Source organism: Octopus sinensis, linkage group LG5 (assembly GCF_006345805.1).
Source record: "Octopus sinensis linkage group LG5, ASM634580v1, whole genome shotgun sequence".
Taxonomy (NCBI): Eukaryota; Metazoa; Mollusca; class Cephalopoda; order Octopoda; family Octopodidae; genus Octopus; species Octopus sinensis.
The window spans coordinates 38,743,574-38,768,066 of record NC_043001.1 but is presented as its reverse complement, the minus strand read 5'-3'; the positions used below and the strand labels follow the sequence as shown (position 1 = coordinate 38,768,066).

The following is a 24,493-nucleotide window of genomic DNA, read 5'->3' as shown; positions in this document are numbered from 1 at the left end:
TATATCAATTTAATGGACTTCCTTCTGACATAAAAGTTGCTCCAACTATATTCCAACTAGAGATGGATACGATGCTTGCAGAGTGCAACTTTGTGATGGCCTGCCTGGACAATATAGTAATTAAAAGTGAACCTTGGGACCTGTATGTAGAGCACGTAAAGTATGTGTTGGAAAAAATAAGGGATTACAGCTTCACTTTGAGTGAGGACAAGTGAGAATTCTTACCAAAAATCAAATGTTTAGGGCAAATTACTGATAAAGATGGTCATCAACCAGATCCATCAAAGGCAGATGCAATTAAAAATATGCCCTCTTTGACAACTTTATCTACTTAAAACCTTTTTTTGAACTTGAAAACTATCATCAAAGTGATATACCAAAGATATATAAGGTAAGACTCCACTAAATAATCTACTAAAAAAAGATGTAAAAGTGGAATTGGTCTGAAAACTGTCAGAAGGCATTCAACAAAATGAAGAAAATATTACCATCTGATTTGTTGTTAGTACATTTTGATCCTGTATCAGTGATAGTTGTAGCTTCAAATGCCTCTGAGTATAGTATCAGAACAGTAATGTTACATAAATATATAGTAACATGAAGACTGTGGTTCATGCCTCACTTTGTCTGATACCAGCAGAAAAAAATTTCCGCCAAATTGAGAAAGAGGCTCTAGCAATTTAGTAATTATTTTTGTTATAAAAAATTTCATAGATTCTTACGCAGTAGAAGTTTTTAATTACAGACTGTTCAGCATCCGTTATTATCTATATACAAGTTGAAGAAAGGAATCCCTACCCATACTGCTAATACATTACAACTCAGAGGTACTACATATTACACTTGTTGGGTGTTCACTCCTATTGCCCAGTTTCCTTTGGTACAGTTCTGAAACTGATCAATATTTTTGGTCAGGATTGAAAGTTTAGAAGATATCTTTTGCAGTTATTTAAGAATATCTTTGCTCCGTCTATTTTTGTTTCGGTTGGTTTTTGATGACATTTTCATTCCTTGTGTGGGGAATATGTATAGAAAAAATAGTTATTAATCCATATAAGTAGTAGTAGTTATATAAAGGAAATTTTTAAAATGTTAAAAATGCATTGAGAGTGTATAGGAAGATATATTAATATTAATGCACTTGACTGTTTCCACATTTGTATGATTTTCAAAATTATAAGATTTGAGGAACATAGAGCTGTTTCAGCTACTGTATTGCCTCTAGCTGTTGTTCTAAAATGTGTTTTTATAGAGAGAGTGAGACTCAGATCACTAACAGTTAATGTACAGATTGATTGGTTGAGAATGGTCACATAGTGAGGTAAGGGATTTCTGTGGTAAATTCTCTGCTACATTTATGCATTAATGTCATGTGATGACCATATGTAAAGGCCACTTCAAAGGTTAAATGCAGTAGATATGTCATGTGACAATCAGAACAATAGCTATGCTTAATAAAAGTTACGCCTGAATTTTGGGCTGTTTTAGCCTTGGGATTGTGTCTAGTAGCTGTATGAGTAGTTATTATCTTAATTATCTAAGGGGAAGTATTAGTGTCTCATTTGTTCTTTGTATGATCTTGAAAATGTGGACAATTCTTATAATAAGACAGTAGCCTAACTTGCCTAAAAAGAGAGGCAGAAGTTTATAAGGAGGTGAAGTTTATTTTAAATGCAGTAATGTTTAAGAAAAATATTTGAATGGTGATAGAGAACTACAAAAAAGGTAAATACGATAAACTCATTGGAAGTTGAAGTGGATAGGCTGTGTAACTTTGATATCAGCATTTATTGATGACTTTGTAATGTTGACTTGAATACTAAGTGGTCCCTACATCAGCAATGTCCTTAACAGAAACAAGACCATATTCACTTCCATCAGCAGGGATCTTCATATAAAAATGAAAAGCATTCATAGTGAGTGGCAAATTGTATATTTTTGATGTTTTTGTAGCCTACTCAACCATGGTTTGAATTTTTAAATAAAAGAATTTTCTTTAGTTATTTGTGTTTGTTCTGTGGTATTACCTGCACAGTGATAAACTGGAAAGAATAGGAATTTATGGGATTTCATTGTTGCATATAGGTCCAACTGTTCACTGTTTGATATGTATCTAGTCCTGGGATCTCAAATTTGTATTATTAATCTTAGTGTATCATTAATCTCATTTTCAAAGTCAGTTTGGTTTTTCCAATGTAATCTTCACTGCATATATTACATATGATGATATATGTTAAATTATTTGATGAGCAAGTGAAGTTGTTTTCACAATAAAAAGATATGCTGATTTTAATTTATGTTATGTATCTTCAATAAGTTTAGTACACGTTATGAATTTAGAACCACACTTTTCAACAGTTTATAGGAAGTAGTTCTGAACTGGTATATAGTTTTTTGCCTTTTTAATGTTAAATGTCTTAGTGTTTCTTGTGGTCTGTGTTGTAATGATTGTTATAAAAGGTAGAGTTTTGGGTGTATCTTCAATGTCTATTGCTTTGGCATGTTCTATTCAATTCCCTGTTATCTTAGACAGGTATTGTCTTTCAAGTACTGCCTGTTTTAATTGTTGGAGCTTTTTATACTGTACTTCAAGATTGGAAACAAGAGAGTGAAGTTCTAGCAAGGTTAAATGGTATATGTGGTTTGATATGTGTTGGTTGGCATAAGGTAACTAGTAGGTACTGTTTAGATTCTGATTAAATACATCTCTTATGGCCACTCACTGTATTTTCAACTTGTTTTATTTCCTTGATACTACTACATGTATAGATAAATAACACTCATATTTATATATACACACAGACTCACACATGCATATACACTTTCTTCTCGACTTACGAATGAGTCCCATTCTGACTGGCAGGTTGTATGTTGAATTTATATTTTTCAGCACTATTTTCATTACAAAAATATAAAAGACAAAAATTTAATCTATAATTATTATATATAATGTAAAAAATACTTAAGTACCTTATTGCACTGTAAACAAAAATACAATGTAAAATTAATGTAAAAATTAAAACAAATGAAATTTCACATACATACAATAAAAAAAATTGTTCCTGTGAAAAAAGTGCAATTGAAAATACAATTTTAATCTTCACAGTCATGTTCTTGGGTTGAGACAGAGGGTTTTTGAGGAACATGGTGAGCTTTGTTGGAATAGTTTTTTTTTTTTTTTCCTGTCATATATCTTATGATAACAATACACAGTATCTTGAATGATACATTCAACCTTTGCAAAGCGGTTGACATTAGGATCCATTGCTTTGAAACTGGTAAGAGTTTTATTCAATTGCGAAAAGGAATCATTAAACACTTCACTGTGAATTTCTTTTCTGGTTCATCTTCTTCTTTCTCACTTTTTCTTCTGCTGCTCTGTGTGCTTCCAATCCAATCTCTGCAACTGAGTGAGAGACAGTGGCAGGCAGTGGATACCTGGATTTGAAGGAGACCTGTATTACCAGATGCTGCCATAGTTATTGTATGCACAACTGCCCAAACCATCAGACACATGGGAGATGGATGTTGAATGTTGATAATGATGATATATAATACTTACATATAAATATATATATATATATCTCATCTAGGGACATCCTCATCAAGAAATTTGATGAGAGGGAGGAGGAACTATAGTCCTCAGACATAGATGGTAGCTGGAAATTCTTATGGGACAGCTTACTGAGTGCCACAGACCAAGTTTGTGGATGGTGCAAAGTCCCTTCCAGACCTAGAGTTTTGTGGTGGTGGAATAATACGGTAGACAAAGCCATTAGAGCAAAGAAACAAGCCTGGAATTCCTGGAAGGGTGGGAGTAGCAGAAAACTGTACCAGATAGCCAAAAGGGAAGCTGGGAGACAGGTATACATAGCCAAGGGAGAAGCAGAAAAGAAGTTTGCGAATGTCCAGCGATGTGAGGACCAAAGAACTGAAGTATGTCGGATTGCAAGACAGTGTAAGAGAAAATTGTGATGTCACAAGAGAGAAATGTGTCTGCATGGATGATGGTGCACTTGCTTTTAATGATTCAGAAAACATGAGGCTTGGAGGAGCCATTATGAAAGACTGCTGAATGTGGAGAATGAATGGGAGGAAGAGAGCCTGCCAAATATTGATCCAACAGAAGGACCAGCTATCTAAATACACAGCACCCTGGTAGATAAAGGAATTATGGAATGAAGCTAATCCACAGGAATGAGATGCTTAAAACATCTGGTGGTATGGGCTATGGCCTAGTCACCTGTATTGTAAACCAGGTGGTTCATGATGGAGTTATACCCAATGACTGGCACAGCAGCACCATAGTCAATTGCTACAAAGGTAAAGGTGATGCTTTAGATAGAAATAACTACAGGGCTATCAATCTGCTGGATCAGGTGATGAAGGTCATGGAAAGGGTCATAGCCTAACTAATTAAAGAGAGAGAGTCTGCTTAAATGAGATGCAATTTGGTTTTGTGCCAGGTAGATGCACCACTGATGCAATATTCCTGGTACAGCAACTGCAGGAGAAGTACCTAGCCAAGATATATTTGGCTTTTGTGAACTTGCAGAAAGCCTTTGACAGGGTCCCCCAATCCCTTATATGGTGGGCAGTGTGGAAACTGGGGATTGACAAATGGTTATTAAGGGATGTGCAGGCCCTATACAAAGATGCCATTAGTAGGGTTACGATTGGAAATGAGTATAGTGAAGAATTCTGTTTAGAAGTGGGGGCTCACCAAGAATCAGCCCTCAGCTCCCTCTTATTCATCCTCATCCTCCAGGCAATAACAGAGGAATCCAAGACAGGTTGCCCCTGAGAACTCCTCTATGCTGATGACCTGGCCCTCATAGCAGAATCACTACCAGAATTAGAGAAGAAACTTCGTGGAAGCAAGGTTTAGAATCAAAGGGCCTTAGAGTCAACATTGCAAAGACCAAAGTTCTAGTAAGTAAGGAAAACAAACACATCACACACCCCTTCAGGTAGGTGGCCCTGTTCGATCTATAGAAAAGGTCTAGGTAGAAACCCCATAAGATGTACCCAGTTTAAGCTATGGACACATATGCGGTGCAGCAACATGAAAGGGAGATTAACCAAGAAGATAGCTTTCACATGCAGCAGATGGACAGGGGCAATCAACACCACAGATGCTCAGAAAGCAGATTCCATCACATGCCGGGGGGAAGAATCTAGAAGTAGTTGATAGCTTCCACTACCTAGGTGACCAAGTCTGTAGTGGGGAGTGAATGCTCAGAGAGTGTTATCACTAGAATAAGAATAGCCTGGGCAAAGTTCAGAAAGCTTCTACCCCTACTGGGGATAAAGGGCCTCTCACTCAGAGTGAAATGTAGATTTTATGATGCATGTGTGCAAGCTGCTATGCTTCACGGCAGTGAAACATGGGCCATGGCTGCTGAAGATATGTGTAGGCTTGAAAGAAATGAAGCTACCATGATCCACTGGATGTGTAATGCCAGTGTGTAAGCTCTCTGAGAGATATGTTAGACATAAGAAGCATTGGATGTGGCATACGAGAGAGACATTTGCATTGGTATGGTCATGTACTACAGATGGATATGGAGAGCTGTGTGAAGAAGTGCCACTCCCAAACAGTGGAAGGAATTTGGGGTAGAGGGAGACCCAGGAAAACATGGGATGAGGTGATGAAGCATGAGGTTTGAACATTGGGCCTCACAGATCAATGACAAAAGACTGAGACCTCTGGAGGTATGCTGTGACAGAGAAGACCTGGCAAATAAAATGAGTCCACGGCTGTAACCTACAGTAGTGTCACATAACCAGCCCACTCAAAAGTACCTTGGATCATAGGGAGACATGCCATGCTTGAGGAGACCTATTGAGTCAAGTACATCAACATCAACAGCAATATCAAAATCAAATCAAATGGAAATTGTAGTTGTGAACCCCGTGCCGGTAGCATGTAAAAAGCACCATCCGAACGTAGCCAATGCCAGTGCCGCTTTGACTGGCTTCTGTACTGGTGGCATGTAAAAAGCATCATCCGATCGTGGTCGATGCCAGCTCCTCTGGCCCCTGTGCCGGTGGCACATAAAAAGCACCCACTTCACTCTCAGTGTTGTTATCATAAGGAAGAGCATCCAGCTGTAGAAACAGTGCCAGACGGTGTGAGAAAATGGTTAAGCAATAGATATGAAGTAAAGAGTGAAGTGGAGGAATGAAAATAGACATGAGATATGTAGGGATGTTGCATCTGTAGATCCATTATTTAGGCAGAATGGTATACATATAAGAGTCCAGTACCTTGTGAGTAAGTTCCAATAATATTTAAAGTTGGTCACTCCAAGTATAGAGTTTGTACACATTGTTACTAAATCAGGGGTTTTATTTAAAGTGACTTAAAAGGTGGGAATGTATTTGTAAGGTCAAATCAAAAACAGGAGGAGAGGAATAAAGAAAAGAAAAGAAAAGTGGGGAGAGAGATAATAAAGAGATGAAGAGGGGAAAATGTACTGGTTAGTGGTCAGTCAAGATAAATTGATAGTAGGAATGGGGATGTGGGGTGATAGAGAGAAAAATATGAGAGTGTAAAAAGATGATAGGGTAGAGAGTAAAGTGTGTCAGATAGAAGGAATGGCGGTTGATGGATGATAGAGAGAGAGAGGTATGAGAGTGTAAAGAGTAAAGGATTGTCAGGTATGTAGTGATAGGGCCTATGTGAGGGGCAGAGAGAGGGGGTAGTAAAATGGTGGAATGAAGAATTTGGGAATATAGGTTAGGTTGGTTAGAGGACAAGTCTATGCTTAGTAGTAGAAGAATATATATATATATGAAGATGTATACACATGCATATATTAAACATGTATATAGATATTTATACATATCAACACCTATGCATACAACACGTATTAATATGTATATGTACATATGTACATCCATACATACATGTATCTATGTATTATCGCCCCTGTACACACAGGTATATATATACCTTGCATACATACATACATACACGCACATACACACACACATGCATATATGTATGCATGCATATACACACGAATATAATTAAATGGTTGTGATATAAAAGAGGAATTAGATAGGGATTAGGAGTTAAAATGTAGATTCATAAGGTTATTGGGATTACCTAAGGGGTATAGTGGAAATATACTGTATGGTCATTTAGGCATTTGGATTTGTGGAAGAATTTGAATGTACGAAAAAGTGGTGGTTACATGTGCTTAGTGTCTCATTATGTTTATTTAGCAGTGTTGGAGAGTTGTGCTTTAATATGTGAAGTGCCACCTTCAGGCAAAGCTTGCTGGTTGAGCGTTGACCTCTGTAGGGAATCCCTGAATCCAGTAGGGTATATTTGTATTTTTGAGATGATGTATGTGGTTGGCGAGTGCTGTAGATTTACTGTTTATCATATCTAAAAGAATGGAGGTGAGCAGCATATCGTTGCTTAAAATTTTGGGTTGATCCTATGTATGTGGCTGTAGAGTTGTGTAATATATTAAGGACAGTGCATTTATAAATTACATTATATCTTCTACAATGGGTTTGTAACAGGCAGATGATTCTAGTATGGCAGTTACAATTAAGTGAATTTTGGGGAATGTGTTCAGGAATGGAGGAGGTAATATTGTCAGAGAAGATTCTAAATTATTAGTATTATTAACATTATCATTACTGTCGTTGTTATTATTACTATTGTTGTTATTAATTGTACTATTTGTAAGAGTGGTAGAAATTGTGGTGGTGTTCCGGACAGTGTCAGTAGGATGGGTTGGGTTGTGGTTGTGGTCTAATGTAAGGGTATCTGTGCTGGAGCTGTATGTATGTTGAGTGTTCTTATGACTAGAGTTGTAATTATGTGAGCTTTGATAGTAAAGAGAAAGCTACAATAGATTCAAAGTTGGGTGGGGCAGAATAAGATAGTTTCAGAGTGGATCTATTAAAGATAGAATAATATTTATGTTGCCGAGGGAAGTTAGAGTCTAGTATTTTAAAGAAGGATTTAGCTAAGTTCTTACCGTTAAGTGAGAATGGGGGTGTGTACCACAGAATGGAGCGTCTGCCACTTATTTTAGGGTGTCTGGGAGTAGTGCTATCTAAGTTTTTAGATATAGAAGTGCTATCTATACTTTTGGATAATGTATGTAGGCGGTGAATCCTTTTGTTGTTAGCTGTTTTAGTTTTTGACCTAGTGTTAAATGTATGTGTGGGGTCTAGGTTGCCTAGGTGTAAGACCTTCAAGGGTTCCATCAATGAGTGTGTGTGGTTGGTTGTGATTATGATGGTTGGTGAGTGTTTGAGATGTGATTTGAGATATATATTGTTTGAGTCTGGTGTTATGGATGTATTCTATTTGTTGGGAAAAGCCACTAGCAGCAAGTGCTTGAGTGTAATATGGTGCGTGATTATTGAAAATTTCCTCAGTGGAAGAGAGGTTAGATATGCAGGTTGAGATGCCCTTGATTAAGTTATCAAAAGTGGATTTGTGGTGATTGGAGTGGATATTAAAGTACAATTCGCTTTATGCTTACATCTTACCCAGAATGTGATATATAAATGTACAATAAAAACTACAACTAATGATTTTATATATATGAGTTATTTGGTTAATATGAAACAGCATCTATACAACTACCTGTCACCCTTTAATCTTAAGTATAAAGCAATTTGTACGTTATTATCCAGTAAAATTTGGGAATTGAAGGACAGTGGAATTGAGTTTAGCCTCAAATGGGAAATAATAAGAAGAGCACAGCCTTATAGAAATAGTAGATATGGGTGTAAGCTTTGCTCTATGGAAACATGAAATTTTAAAACAAAAAGATAAGGGCAACCTGATTAATAATCGATTAGACCTTTGGGTATCATATGTACATAGTGTCACCTGTACCTTTAAATATCTTAGAAAGTAGCACTTTATTGATCTTGAAATTTAAAACTTATTAGAAACCTCTTTGCTCAAAATTAGTATATAGTGAGCATGTCCTACAACATTATTACAGGGTAACAGTCTTTAGAGATAAAAGCTAAATAAGTAAATAAAAAATTTTTAGTTTTGAATACTTGAATTGTATAGATTTTCTATAAATCTTCTCTATTGATGTTACTAAGTTGTGTATATACTTCATCATGATTTTTAGTGATTAAGCTATTTCATATACTTTTCTATGGTGTTCTACCCTACCTAATTATTTAAAAGTGCTCTACCCTCCTGATCTTAGTATTTATATAGGCCTTTATATAAGTAGCCTTTCAAATTAAGTACCCCTAAAAAACTATAAATATTATGTATGGAGTAAGAATAATATCTTCTAAAGCTTATAATATACTTCTTAGTTTTAAAATTTAGAATGGTATTAGAATGTCCTATAACATCAATATTCCTTTAGATAATACCAGGTATCAGTCTTTATTGATACTAGCTTAAAAAATAAAGATTTAATTTTAGTTTAGTATGCTTAAATTATTATACATTTTCTCTTAATCTTCTCTATTGATGTTAATAAGGTATATTTACTTTATCATGTTTATAGTGATTAAGCTATTTTATTCCTTTTCTATGGTGTTCTGCCCTACCTGATTATTTTATTATCTATTATTTTAAAATAGCCTTTATATATTTATAAAATGAATCTAATTTTGTACCTCTATAAATTCATACTGAGCATATACAAAACAATACTGGTATATTCACTACTTAAAATAAACTGCTTAGATTATTATTTAATTAATATATAGTTAGCATGCTCTCTTACCTCAGTACACCTTTATTAAATACCAGTATATACTAATTGATCAATCTTCATAGATACCATCTTATAAGTTAGTATTTAAGTATATAATATGTATAAATATTAAGCTATTATGAGATAATTTCTTTTCCTCCCTCTAATGTGGTAAAAGCAATAATAAATCTCTGAACGAGATGTAAACAGTAACCGCTCGACAACGTAAAGTATAATAGCCATCTCAATATGGTTAACCACTAAGGGTGGGCGTTACTGTAGCTTTTAGCCCCAGGAGATCATCGTCTCCTGCTGGCTTTAGGCACACTATCTGTGCCCTTATAGTATTTGCAAAGGAAGTTCATCCCTCTCTCGTAAGCCTAAGTGATACGCATAGACTGCAGTTTCGAAGTATTTGCCTTTTGTCAACACACGGTAATCACCAGTTTATGATGAAAAGGAAGACCTGTTTGCAAATACTTACGGGTTTTTCTAGTAACTTCCGTCACTGATTTCGAAAAACTGTCTGCAAGCAATAATAAATCTCTGAACGAGATGTAAACAGTAACCACTCGACATGTGGTAAAAGTTTGGTATATACTCAAAAGTATTCAGAAAAATCTTTTTATCCTTTTGTTTTAATATTCTTCTGAATAACCCTAAATTTTAACTTTATACAATATGGAAATATTATTTAAAATGTTACAAATTATTAACTATAGTACCACATAAGATTTCCCCTTTTTCATTATAAATAGCGGCCTGTCCCTTTAATTGGAAGCTAAAATCTTGATTTCAGATTTCCTTTACCAAATCTCATGATACTGCTTCAAAATAAATCTTGATAGTTTTTTATGACTATACCCATTATGATTTCTGTTGATTCCCTCAGCCCACTTCCTGACAGGCATTACTCCTTGCTCTTTTGGCCTTAGATATACAAAGATTTGATAAACTAGTCTATAAATTAAAACTGACCCCATAAAACAGTGACAAGCAAAATCTGTAACAAGTCTTTCTTCCTGATACCTAAGTAGCTTCTAAGCTGAAGTGAAGACAGCATGTTCTCTGTAAATCTCCTTACCTTCTTGGAGATTTTATGTAAAATTATACTAATGTGTCCATCTGATTTAATTTAATTAAATTCTATGTCTTTATGCAGTTGAAGATTGCTCTGCATTTAAATTGATGTAATAATTGTATTGTTCAATTAAATGGAATTGCGTGAAATGATTGTACTGCATTACTTCTAGATCCTCTCGTTGCATATTTTGATTATGTATATATATATATATATATATATATATATATATACAATACAATGATATCAAACCAATGTAAGACTTGCTATCTTGAAGATAGCTTGTTCACACAAGTATATATTAAAAGAAAGACACTGTAAAGTATGATATGTTGCGAAAGATCAGGCTCAGTTGTGGGTTTCACACTTCACACTAATATCCAATGTATTATGATACAGGGTATCAAACTTGGGGTAGGCTACTGTGCAGAATACAAGCCAAATAACAACAACAACGATGATAATAGTAATAATTAAAAAACCAGTATAGTATCCATTACTTTATTAGACATACATGTGTTTCCGAAAAATGCCAAAGTATTTATATCACATTTGTAGAAACATTAGGCAGCCACAGATGTCAAAACTCCTATACACTATTACTATTATTGGGAAAAGTGTATATACTTGGAGCTTTAAATTTGTTGTATTTATTGAGAGATACTGATGAGGTCAAATGTAAAATTGTATAATGTTTCTACAACTGTTAAATAGTTAATTCAGAATTTTGTTGAAATACTTATATATCCTATAAAGCATTGAATACCATACTGTTTTTTGATTATTATTATTATTTCCATATAAGACAGTGAGCTGGCTCAATCATTACTGCACTGGGCAAAGTGCTTAGCAGCATTTCTTGTTTTTACATCCTGAGTTCAAATTCCACCTGAAGGTGATTTTTCCTTTCATCATTTTGGGTCGATAAAGTAAGTACCAGTCAAGTAATAGAATCATTGTAATCAACTAAACCCCTGTGAAACAGTTGGTGATTCGCTGTGCTTGAGAAGGTTCATCCAGCTAAGTAAAATCAGGACAATTAAGGCATGTCATTTATGTCTATGCTCCAGGCAAGCTTCTTCCCCACAATCCAAACACCTCCCCCTCCTTCCATCCATATTCACCACTCACTGTATTCCCCTTCCCTCTATCTCCCACTCTCCCTTTGCACCTTTGCAAACCTACCTGCACAAAATGTGTCCCCGTCAAATCTCTTCCCAACAACATATCCTCCTCACACTCTTCCTCTGTCTGCTTGTGTCCACTTGCTACAGCCCTTCCCCTCAACCTTTCACTCTTCTTTTGCATTCTCATAAACTTACCTATCCACTCACCCTATCCAATTACTTATTTACACCTCCCTGTAACTTGAATGCACTCCTCCCCCCATCACGTAATCATCTCTCTCACCCTTTCTTTTTCCAGCTGAGGTAGCCATGCATCTCCTCTACTGCAAAGCAGTTATTTCTGTCCCTCTATTCCTCTTATCACTTAGCACAAAGCCACTTCTTTTGATACTCTTCCTCCTCTCAGTTGAGGAGTCTTGCCTTGCAAGTTACTTACTTAGTGATGTTACTGCTGCCAGTGCCATGTAAAAACTGAAAGAATCCTACCATATGTATGCTTAGATGTATGCATGTGTGTATGTTACTGTCTCCTTGCCTTGACATTATGTGATGAGTGACACTATCATGCATATAGTGCCTTTTATTTCCAATCGTCTTTGAAAACATGTCTGGTCAATAGGGAAATATTACCTTACTGGGAAATAAGTGAGAGTTGTCATTAGGAAAGGCATTTGGTTATAAGAAATTTGTCTTCATGTCGACAGTTCCATGTGAGTATGGAACATTTGCTATTAAAAGGATGATGATACATTAACACACACATACATACACACAATAATAATAAAAATGGACAATTACTGTTCAGTTAAACACATGTTTATCCATCAGTAAGATATGAGGTAGTATCAAAATGTTCCCAGACTAGTTCTGCAGTGTGTCAGCAGTTGGCAGTATACAGTTGCATGTGCAATGGAAGCTGTGAAGTAGTGGCCTTCATGAAGCAGTGTGTCAAATGATATCACTGTGTTTACATTACAAGTTGTGAAATTTGTGTTTTTGTGATCATGTGTATTCTGTAGTCTATAATTTTGTCACAGACATAAAATTGAACAAAGAGCCAACCTGAAATTTTGCAAGTCTGCTACAGAGACATTGAGCAAGCTCTGGCAGGCTTCTTGTAACAAAGCAATGGATCATACACAATATTTTGAGTGGAACAGGCACTGCAAAAGTGGAAGAACATTCCTGAAAGACACTGAGCAATCTGGAAGACCTGGAACAAGCATCACCCCCAGGAAAGTGGAGAAAATTCATCAGCTTGTGCATGAGGACTGTCGGAGGAATGAATGACATTGCTGATGTTGTTGGTCTGTTGTATGGGTCCATGCAGGCAATTCTAATACCTGAATTGAACATGTGGTGTGTTTCTGCCAAGTTTGTCTCTCACCTACTGAGCAGAAAGAGTATCATGTTGAAGTTTGTCAAGATCTTCGTCAGCATGCCACTGATGACTCATCTTTTATGTCAAGGATCATCACCAGTTACAAGAGTTGAGCCTACAGGTTTGACCCTGAGACAAAGCAGCAGTCATCACAGTGGAAGAACTCTTCATCTCCATGACTGAAGAAGGCACGAGGGAGTCACAGATCAATCAAGAACATGCTCATCATTTTTTTTGACAATTGTGATATTGTGCATTGAGGGTTCATCCTCCAGAGCCAGACTGTCAATTGTAACTTCTACTGTGATATTTTGAAACATTTGAGGAAGGACATTTGGTGAAAGCAGCCGGATTTATGGAGTGCGAAGAATTGGATTCTTCATAACAGTGTACCCTGTTACCAAGCTCTCCTCACTCATGAGTTTCTCCCCCAAAACAACATGATTTCCACACCCACCATGTTCGCCAAATTTAGCACCTGCAGAATTCCATCTATTTCCCAAGATGAAAATGCAGCTCAATGGTCACGGTTCTAACACTTCTAATCACAGAAGATCCTCAACTCACTTATGGAAAACAACTTTCAGGTTGGATTCCAAAAGAGGCAGGAACGCTGGGACAAGAGTATTGGCACACAAGGTGACTATTTTGAAGGAGATGATCTTAAGACTTAGTAAGTAAAGAAGTAATTTTTTATTAATATAACTAGTCCGGGAACTTTTTGATACTATCTCGTATCTTTAATTGCCTTATGTATCATGCTACTGTCAACTAGGATAGATGGTCCCTGTGTTGGGTTCACATGACGGAGACTCTCTTTCTTCCATTCATTCTCCACATTTAATAGTCTTTCATAATAACTTTCTTTTCAGGATCACTAAGAGCAAGCGTACCATTATCTGTTGGTACATCCTTCTCCCCCACAACATCTTGTTTCTCTCTAACACACAGTCTAACAATCTGAAATACCTCAAATCTCTGATCTTCACACTGTAAAACATTGGCAAAACTCTTCCTTTCTATTTCTGCCCAAGCCAGATATACCTGATGCCTTGCTTCTCTTTTAGCTATCTGATATATTTCTTTACTACCCACACTCTTCCATTATTTCCAAGCCTGTCTCTTCTCTTTTATAACTCCATCAATCTCACTGTTTCACCACTTTGTCAACCTTGGTCTGAAAGAAGCCTTGCTCCAATCACAGGTTTGATCTGTCACATTCTAATATCTGATTGTCCCATAAGAACTCCCAATTGTCCTCTATGTTGCATGACTCCATCTCTACCTACTCACAAAAGGTTTCATTAAGAACATCTCTAAAGTCTTTGCCCGTTTGAAGGATACTTGAGCTACCATAACCTCCTTTTCCATTTTGGTTTGTGAGCAGACTAGTTGAGGCTCACTTTCATCATATCTCTTGCATCCACATACCTCCACTCAAGCATTTCAACAATCTCACCAGACATACCTTTCATTGTTCTCACATTGATTGTGGCAGCTCTGAGCTTGTGAATCTAGGAATCCTGGGAGGGAAGTTGTGATGTTTTCAAAATCAGGATCTTGGCGGTTGCTTGCTTGAATATAGTGGGTCCTTCAGCCTAGAGTTAGCAGGTACAGGTACAGGTTGCAACATAGATTACAATTAAAATTTCCATCGGTTCTGTTTATCTTTTGCAGATATGCAACTATGGTAGAGGTTTCAGGTAAATTGGAAGTCTTTGACATTATTATTATTAAGGCAACAATTAGTCTTTGGCATTAGAGAAGTAGCTGTGCACATCATGATAATATACATTTCTAAATTATAACCAGCATCACATTGTACACATATATAGAGAGAGAGACATACACTTGTATGCATAAGTTCATACATGAGGCATGCATTACTAATAGTGACATGCACGTGGGGTCCACAATGCTTATAGGCATTACGTGTATCCATATATTATGCACTCGTGAAAACAGTTCACAGGTCAATAGAATAATTTTGACACAGTGACAAGTGCTACACATACATACATATTTATATGCATGTATGTATATAGATACATATGTATGTGTTTATGAGTAAATTTTTAATAGAAAATTGTAAGTTGGAGTTGATTATTGCCTGAAAATGATGTGAATTATGAAAAATATTTTTAACATCTTAGTTTATCAGTTCATATTGTAAAATTCTTAGAATAATATGATATTTAAAAGGATAGATATAGATAACTATTAAACATTTGTCCATAATGGACATATGTTTATATGACATGTCCGTAAATTCAGATGAAACTGAAATCTAAATAAATCATTAAAATGAAAATCGGTTGTGTTTGTAATTACAGGTTGAAGAATATATACCATATAATTGATGTAAAAAAAAAAACTAAATATAATAATAGGATGAAAATGAGACCAAATTACACTGTAACAAAATGTTAATTAATTTTGTTTTTCTTTGGTCAGTTAGTGTTGTTTCTTATCTATAAATCAAAGGGAATGAGTAGCATCACCTTCAAACTTTGCTATTGTGATCAAGTCATCAATGTTTTGAAACTGTCTTATTTCCATTATACTTCTGACTGATTTACTGCTGAGCTGCTGAAGCAGAAATATTGTTGTAGCATATAATCTGCTTGATACCACATATTTGCTTGTCATTTGCTTGATCTTTATCACTTGAGCATGCCTGTTATTGGTTGACAATCTGTGCATCTCTAATTGTGAGCTGGAGTAGTGGTGGAGCATTATAGCCCTGTGTTGAGAGGAATCTTTGGGGTTTGAATAAATGTAACAAAAGCAAAGTTTGAAAGGAATATAAGCCATTTTTTATACTTTCTAGGGGTAAATATATAGGAAATAACAGTTGCTACCAAGGACAAAAATCTTGTTTATAGATGTTATCAAATGTAACATGAAAACTGATAATACATGAAAACGAAATTCAAATGAGATAATGATGAATAATGTATTAGGTATTAATGTATATACATATCTATATTAACAAATGTATTTTTTCACTACATAAACAAACAAACTTTGCTTTTTATATTTATTGTTCACAATGGTCAGTGTAAAAACAAACAAACGTTGTTTTTTTACAGTGAAATAGTATGTAGATTGCTAGAAATAGGAGCCAATACACCACCAAGTCACCCCCATCTATTTTCAGAAAATAAGTTTACAGTTATGTGCGGAATCATCATCATCATTTAATATCCATTGGCCGTGCTGGCATGGGTTGGATGGTTTGACTGGACTGGTATGCTGGAAGGCTGCACCAGACTCCAGTCTGATTTGGCATCGTTTTCTACAGCTGGATGCCCTTCCTAATGCCAACCACTCTGAGTGTGTAATGGGTGCTTTTACATGACACTGGGGTGTGTTTATGAGTCTCAGGCACAGGTGCCAATTAGTGTGACACTTGTATCTGTTGCGACTGATTTTGCTTGGCTTGATGGGTCTTTTTCTCAAGCACGACATAATGCCAAAAGTCTTGGTCATTGCCTCCGTGAGGCCCAACACTTGAAAGGAACTTAACCACTTCGACACACAAAACCAGAAATACTATCAATTTTATTTAGTATTTTCAGTGGTCATGATAGGTGGGGTATTTTTTCACTCTGTAAAAAGCATTACAGTGAAATAGACTGTATGTGAATTGCTAGAAATAGTAGCCAGTACACCTCCTACTTGCCCCCTTTTCATTCCGTTTTCAGAAAATAAGTGCACAGTTATCTGCAGAATGGTCAGTTAATTTAAATGATATGAAAATCCTGAAATGTTGCCAATTTTATTTAGTGTTTTCAGTGGTCAACCTAGAAACAAACAAACTTTGCTTTTTATAAGGATGTGTAGACATCACAGTGAAATAATACGTGGATTGCCAATACAGAGACAATACACCACCAAGTTGACTCTCACCAATCCATTTTTAGAAAATAAGTGAACTGTTATGTGCAGAATGGTCATATTAATTTAAATAACAAGCAAAACCTGAAATATTATCAATTTTATTTAGTATTTTCAGTGGTCAGTGTACAAACAAATAGCTTGCTGGACTGATCACCAACTTGAGATCTCACATCTCAACTTTTCCATCTGTTCACCACCTTGGTATCCCAATACTCAAAAGCACAACCCAAGGTATGACTGTCACAAACTGAAGGACCCCAAAACATCCCAAGCCTTCCAAGGAGCAGTTAACCAGCATCCAAAACAAAGGCAGAATGGGAATCCTTCACCAAATGATTGGAACACTCTGCTTGATGCTATAACATCTGCTGCAGACAAGATAATCAGCTACTCAAAGCACTGGAATAAAGACATGTTTGCTGAAAACAATGCTGCGGTCAAACATCTGATTAATAAGAAAAGAGTATCACGTATTGCTTTCAAAAATATTCTGTAAATGGCAACAAGAAATTCCATGAACACCTTGAATAAGAAACCCCTCAAACAAGAAATGCAGATGTGCCAAATGCACCTCAGAGAGATCCTGAATGGCTGGTGGCATGTGAAGTCTGCTGAACTCCATAGCTACACAGACCAACAAGACACGTGTCACTTTTATGCAGTGACCAAAGGGATTTTCAGCCCCATCAGGTCATCTACTAGTACCTTAAAACTGCTGACAGCCAAACCCTTACCACAGAAGAAGTCATGCATTGTTAGAGAGAACATTTTCATTTTCTCCTGAAGAAACATTTTCAAACCCCCAGAAGACCTCTTGAGAAACACTCCACAGCAACCTGTCAAACTATGGATGGCCTTTCCTCCATCATTCCAGAAATTCATAGAAGCCATCAAACAATTGAAACCTGGAAAAGCTCCTGGTCCAGACAACATTAACTGGAACTTTTCACACATGGTGGGTATGGATCGAGAACTAAGCTGTTGTACCTGATGCTGCAAATAAGCAACACCAAGACTGTTCCTGATGACTTCAAAAACACAGACATCATTACCATCTTTAAGAAAGGAGATCAGTCAGTGTACAACAACTACCATGGTATCTCCCTTGTTAGCATTGCTGGCAAGATTTTCACCAGAATTCTTTTGGCTTGTCTGTTGGATGTTGGGGAAGAAGTCCTCTCAGAATCTCTCAATGTCGCTTTCAGTAGTCACGAGAAACAATTGACAGGATAACCTGCATAAGGCAACTCCATGAAAAAGCTTATGAATAGCAGCAACCATTCTTCTGCATCTTCTGGGACCTTCACAATACCTTTCACAAGGTTTCCCAACCAGCGATGTGGTCTGTACCCCATCGCTTTGGTTCCCCTGATCACTTCATCAACCTCATCAATATGCTCTGTGATGGCATGGTAGGATGTTTGCACACAGAATCCACTTTCTGAATCATTCTCCATCTCCAGAGGTCTGAAGGAAAGCTGCATCTTGGCTCTTACCTTGTTCTCCTTCAACCTGATGGTGATGCTCAATGAAATCCCACATGACTCTCTCAGTGTCAATATCCGCTATCACCTGCATAGCAGACTCTATAACCTTGCACACCTAACATCCAAAACTTGAACATCAAATAGCAGCATCAAGAAGTTCCAGTACACAAATGACAGTGCTACTCCTATCGCCTCTGTTGTTGACCTCCAGCACTGTTTGACTCTTGTCTTAGAACCCTACCATTGCTTTGGGATGGAAGTGAATGAGGACAAAATGAAAAGACTTGTGTAGTCTGTTCCTGGACAAGAAATACCAGAAGCTACTGTCAACATAGGGGACACCTCTGGAAGTCATCAGTTATTTCCAGTACCTCAGCAGCACTCTCTCAAAATCTGGACCATAAAAAGGGGACATCGACCACTGCATCAAATCCTCTCATTTGGCTTTTAGAAGACACAGCAAGCATCTATTCAACAACCACAGGCTCCCTCTCTGAACAAAATTCATGGTGTTCCATGTCCTTGTCATCTTCACCTTGCTCTACACATGTGAGATATGGGCTCTGTATTGAAAAGACCTGAAAAAGTTTGAGCATTTCCAACCAGCTAAACTTTAACAGATCCTCAATATCAAATGGCAGGATTGACACATCATCTACAAAGTCCTCGATCATTCAGAAATGCCAAGCATTGAAGTTGCCATCCTCAAGCATTGCCTCAAGTGGTCAGGACATATCATCTGAATGGCTCCATCCTCTACAGTGAGTTTGGCAATGGCAAATGGCAAATGACATTGAGGACCCCCAAACTGCAGATTCAAAGAACAACTGAAGTCTTCCCTCTTTCAAGATGCAATCACCCTTAATACCTGGAAACTGAAATTGTCAACTGTCCACCTTGGCAAAGAGCAATTCATTTCAGTTGTTCCACTTTTGAGGCGAAAGACTGAAGAAGAAGCAAAAGAAGGCAATGCAAGGCCTGACAACTCCAGCCAAGTCCACACCCACCCTGCCATGCAGTCAGTGCCTGAGGTTGTTCCATTCCTGACTTGGCCTTCTGAGCCATGTCAAGTTTAAGCATTGTGGAGGCATCAGATGAACCAAGTCTGGACAGAGTGTTGCCAACAACTATGTATACGTCTTATCTTTTTTCTGTATTTTTACTGTGTATGTTTTCTACACATTTTTATCATGCAATTCTATTTAAATCACCACATTTTATGTTCATCTTTGTGTATTGTCTCCCTCATCCATCACCCAGCTTGCAAATGAAAGAAATTGTAGCTGTTGTTGTTAATGTAGCAAATTAGCAGAATCTTTGAAGCATTAGAAAAATGCTTTGTGGTGTTTGTTCCAACACTTTATGTACTAAGTTCTATTCTTGCAATGGTCAGTTGTACCTTTCACTCTTTTGGTGTTGATAAAACAAAATAAAACAAAATTGGAAAATTGTCTGTCACCATTATTATTATTATTATTATTATTATTATTATTATTATTATTATTATTATTATTATCATTATTATTATTATTATTATTATTATTATTATCATTATTATTATTATTATCATCATTATTATTATTATCATCATTATTATTATTATCATCATTATTATTGAGGCAGTAAGCTAGCAGAATTGTAAGTACGCCAGACAAAATTCCTAGCAACATTTCGTCCATTTGTATGTTCTGAGTTCAAATTTTGCTGAGGTCAACTTTACCTTTCAACCTTTCATGGTTGATAAAATAAGTGCCAGTTCAACACTGGGATTGATGTAATCACCATGCCTCTCCCTCAAAATTGCTGACTTTTGAGCTAGAATTTGAAATCATTATTATTATTGTTAAGGCGGTGAACTGACAGGACCATTAGCATGCTAAACAAAATGCTTAGCGACATTTCATTCATCTTTATATTCTGAATTCAAATGGCACGAGGTTGTCTTTCATCTTTGCAGATGCCTAGGGTCATTGTAATTGGCTAACCCCAACTCCCTCGTATTATTCAAGATAGCGAGCTGGCAGAATCATTAGCACACCAGGCAAAATGCTTAGCAGTATTTCACCCATTCCTACGTTCTGAGTTAATTCCTCAGAGGTTGACTTTGCCTTTAATCCTTTTGGGGTTGATATATTAAGTACCAGTGAAATACTGAGGTTGATGTAATTAACTAGCCCCCTCCCACCAAATTTCAGGCCTTGTGCCTTTAGTTTTAGATTATTATTATTATTATGGTATCAATCTGACAGACAAGATGTGTCAAACAAGATGTGTTGCAATATTCGCATTCATTTCCTAGTGAGATTAAATTCACCCTTAGTCCTTCCAATGTTGATAAAATAAAGAAATAAAGTCAGGTGGTTGATGTTATCAGCTAACACACTTCACCTCGAAATTGCTGGCCTTTTGCAAAACTCAAAAGTAATTATTGGTTTCTTATTTTGGCACAAGGCCTGCAATTTTAGGAGTTGGAGTAAGTTGATTATGTTGACTCCAGTGTCCTACTTGGTACTTATTTTATTGACACTGGAAGGATGAAATGCAAAGTTTATCTCAGCAGAATTTGACCTCAGAATATAAAGTTGGTTGAAATGCCACTAAGCATTTTTCCTGATATGCTAATGGTTCTGCCCGCTCACTGCCCTAAAATCCAAAGTAATTAATGTGGTAAATAAGCAGCATCAGCAGAGGATGGGACAAAATACAATGCATTATTTAGTTAGGCCTGTTTACATTCTGAGTTCAAATTCTATTGAAATTGATTTTTTGACTTTCATTTCTTCAAGGCCAGTAAAAGAGAGAACCCATCTTGGGTCATTGATATTGACATAGCCCCTCCTCTCAAAATTGTACCTGATTTATTACAAATGTGACCAATGTTCAAATCTTTATTATTAGAAACATATTTAAAAAATTTTGAAAAATTGCTAATTTTCTTCAAAATATACTTCTGGTTTGTTTTTTTCTTTACTTTTTTGTTCTTTTATTAAGTGCACTAATTTGATTTTGTTTGTTTTTCTTTTAACTCTTAATGTTCTGAAATTCATAGATTCTCCAGAAGACAGTATGATACTAGATGTTTCTGGAGGAAAAGTATGTGTTGATACTCCAACCAAATTCCGCTGCAGTTGGAAAGGTGGTAATCCATCAGCAAGTGTAACCCTGGAGTATGAAAAATACTCAAATACTAGTAAAGAAGAAGTTGAAATTAATGTAATACCTTCCAAATCTCATCAAACAGTCAAGTGTCGAGGCATTCATATTGCTGCAAATGTGTCTCGTGAAAAGAATTTAACTATTCATTGTGAGTATAAATGGAGCATCTTTTGAAAATTTTTATCTTCTGTTTTTATCATTTTCTTTTTTTAATTCAAATATGAAAAAAACATTTTAACTGTAAGATTTTAGTCTTTTGTATATGTTGGTTGGTTTGGCTATAGGTTTTTGAGTGAAGGGAAAAAATAAATAATATCCTGTGATTCCAAACCAGGTGAGCGTTGTTTTATTCTTCTGGAACTATGTATCTAATTGCATTGTTGGAATTTGTGTAGTTTTATCATGCAAGTTGAATATACAGAGGAAATAAACTTATGGTCAAATGCCATTATAAATAGTGCCCCAGCATGACCAGAACTTTGAAGCTGAAACAGTTTAAAGATTTAAAGACTTATGGCTAAATATCTGGGAGCTCTTTAAATTTTATTTATGAAAAGAGATCAGTAATTAGAGGGATATCAAATTGCTGGACTAGTTCATCAAAGTCAGAAAAAGAGTTATGGCTCAGTTGATAATTGACAGTTAAACTAGATGAGATGCAGTTCAGTTTTGTTCTGGAAAAAGAAGTACTGATATCATATTCCTGGTCAGTCAACAAGTAGGAACCTGTTGACGTGGAGAAAGCCTTTGACAGAGGTTACTCATTTGGAGATCTAGTAATTATTGATGAAGCTAGGAGTATAAGAATGGATTATGTGAGCCATACAATCCATATACAGGTGTATTGTCAGCAATATGAGAAATAGCAATGAGTACAGTGATGACTTTAGTGTGTAGGTAGGATACCATCAGTGCTTAGTCTCTTTCTATTTATCAAAGACCTCCAGGGGAGTTTAAGATTAGGTGTCTACAGCAATTCTTATTTGTTCATGTTCTTGTTGTTATGGCTGAAGCTGGAGTAAGGCTGGAAAAACATTACAGGTGTGAAAGCAAAGCATGGAATCAAAGGGCCTCAATACCTTGGTAAACATTCAACTCTTAGTAAATCAGAAAACATACAAGACCCTTCATCCACCTGGATAATTACCTTGTTTCATATGTAAAAAAAGGAATGGGTGGAAAGTTGATATAGTGTATCCAGTGCAAACTGTGTATGTGTAAGAGATACAATGGAATTATGGGTAGGTTGACAAAGTTGACAAAGTTGACATTGTATATAGCAGGTGTGCTGGAGCAATAAACTTTAAGTGAACATGAGAAATGAAGCCTTCAAAAGCCCAGGAAGATTTCTAGATGTAATAGAGAGCTTTTGTTATCTAGGTGATCAAAACAGTATTGGTGGAAATTGTTCTCAAAGTGTAGTAGCCAATGTAAAATCTGAGTAGAGAAAGTCCATGGATTTATTACTTCTGTCATAAACATAAAGTTTTTCTCTCAGTGTGAAAAGCTGACTTTATGATGCTTTTTTCAACTTGAAATGCTCCATGATAGTGAGACATGAGCCTTGAATGTGGAGGACCTGAAAAGACTAGAAATAAATAAAGCATACATGCTCCACTAGATATGCAATGTTAGTGTGAAAGATTGATGGAATACATATGTGTTGAGAGAACAAGTGGCCAAGAATTAAATGTAGTATACATTAATTTGGGTATGTAATATGTATGGATAAAGACAGTTGTATATAAAAGTAATGATCACTCACAGTAGATGAAACCTGTGTGAGAGAAAGACATGGGATGAGGTAGTGAAGGCTGATCTCAGGATGCTGGCACTCATGGAAGAGATGACAAACCAACTTGATTAGTGATATGCAGTACTCAACATGATTTACCTTCCTATATTGCACATCATGGCTAAGGTTCTCAAAGCATAATATATATATATATATATATATATATATATATATATGTACACTATGCACCTGAGTCGTCTCCCCCATCTATCCAGACAACAGAGTTCCCCCTTCAAGCCACTTCCATTCTCCTCATTGTAACAATTGACAATCCCTACCTCACCCTTGTTAATATCCATCTTAAACTCTCATCTTCATTTGTAACTTCTGGATCGCTGCCACTTCCTATTGATACTCATTCCTCATTTTTGTCATCCATGACTACATTCCTTTCCTCGTTGGTTTTCAATTTTCACATTCACTTCACTCACAACCTCAACTCCACTTCTATCATCCTGTCCTCACATCTCACTCGCAATCTCTAATTCTACATCCAGCATCCTATCCCCTCAGTCTCCTCCACTTGCAACCTGAGTTCTATCCCTCATCACGCTATCACACATTCCTCTATCATTTCCCAATATACTACATTTTTCTGCTCTTGTAAGAAACTGATATAGAACCTGCTACTATATACCATACCATTGCCATCTCTGTACTGCTGATCACCACTCTTCTCCTCTATACTATTCTCAATCAGCCTTCATTCCTCATTCTCAATTGTACCCCACTCATACTGGTTACCTCCACCCTTGTTCACCCTTCTCTACATTTATCTTCTATATACTACTGACCTCATTCACCTCATGTTTATATCCACCTCACTCTCCTTTCACACTCTTACAGCCTTTTC

At 36.3% G+C, this 24,493-nt stretch overlaps 2 protein-coding genes across 2 annotated transcripts in view; both read left to right on the top strand.

Annotated features, from left to right (window-relative positions):
* LOC115212114 overlaps positions 1-24,493 on the top strand; it is a 556,559-nt gene that overhangs the window by 401,863 nt on the left and 130,203 nt on the right. The gene's annotated exons all lie outside the window — the stretch shown is intronic.
* LOC118763632 overlaps positions 1-24,493 on the top strand; it is a 141,338-nt gene that overhangs the window by 115,110 nt on the left and 1,735 nt on the right. The window contains exon 5 of the mRNA XM_036503335.1: positions 21,739-21,993. Coding sequence (XP_036359228.1) covers positions 21,739-21,993 — 255 coding nt within the window. The remainder of the gene's footprint in view (positions 1-21,738; positions 21,994-24,493) is intronic.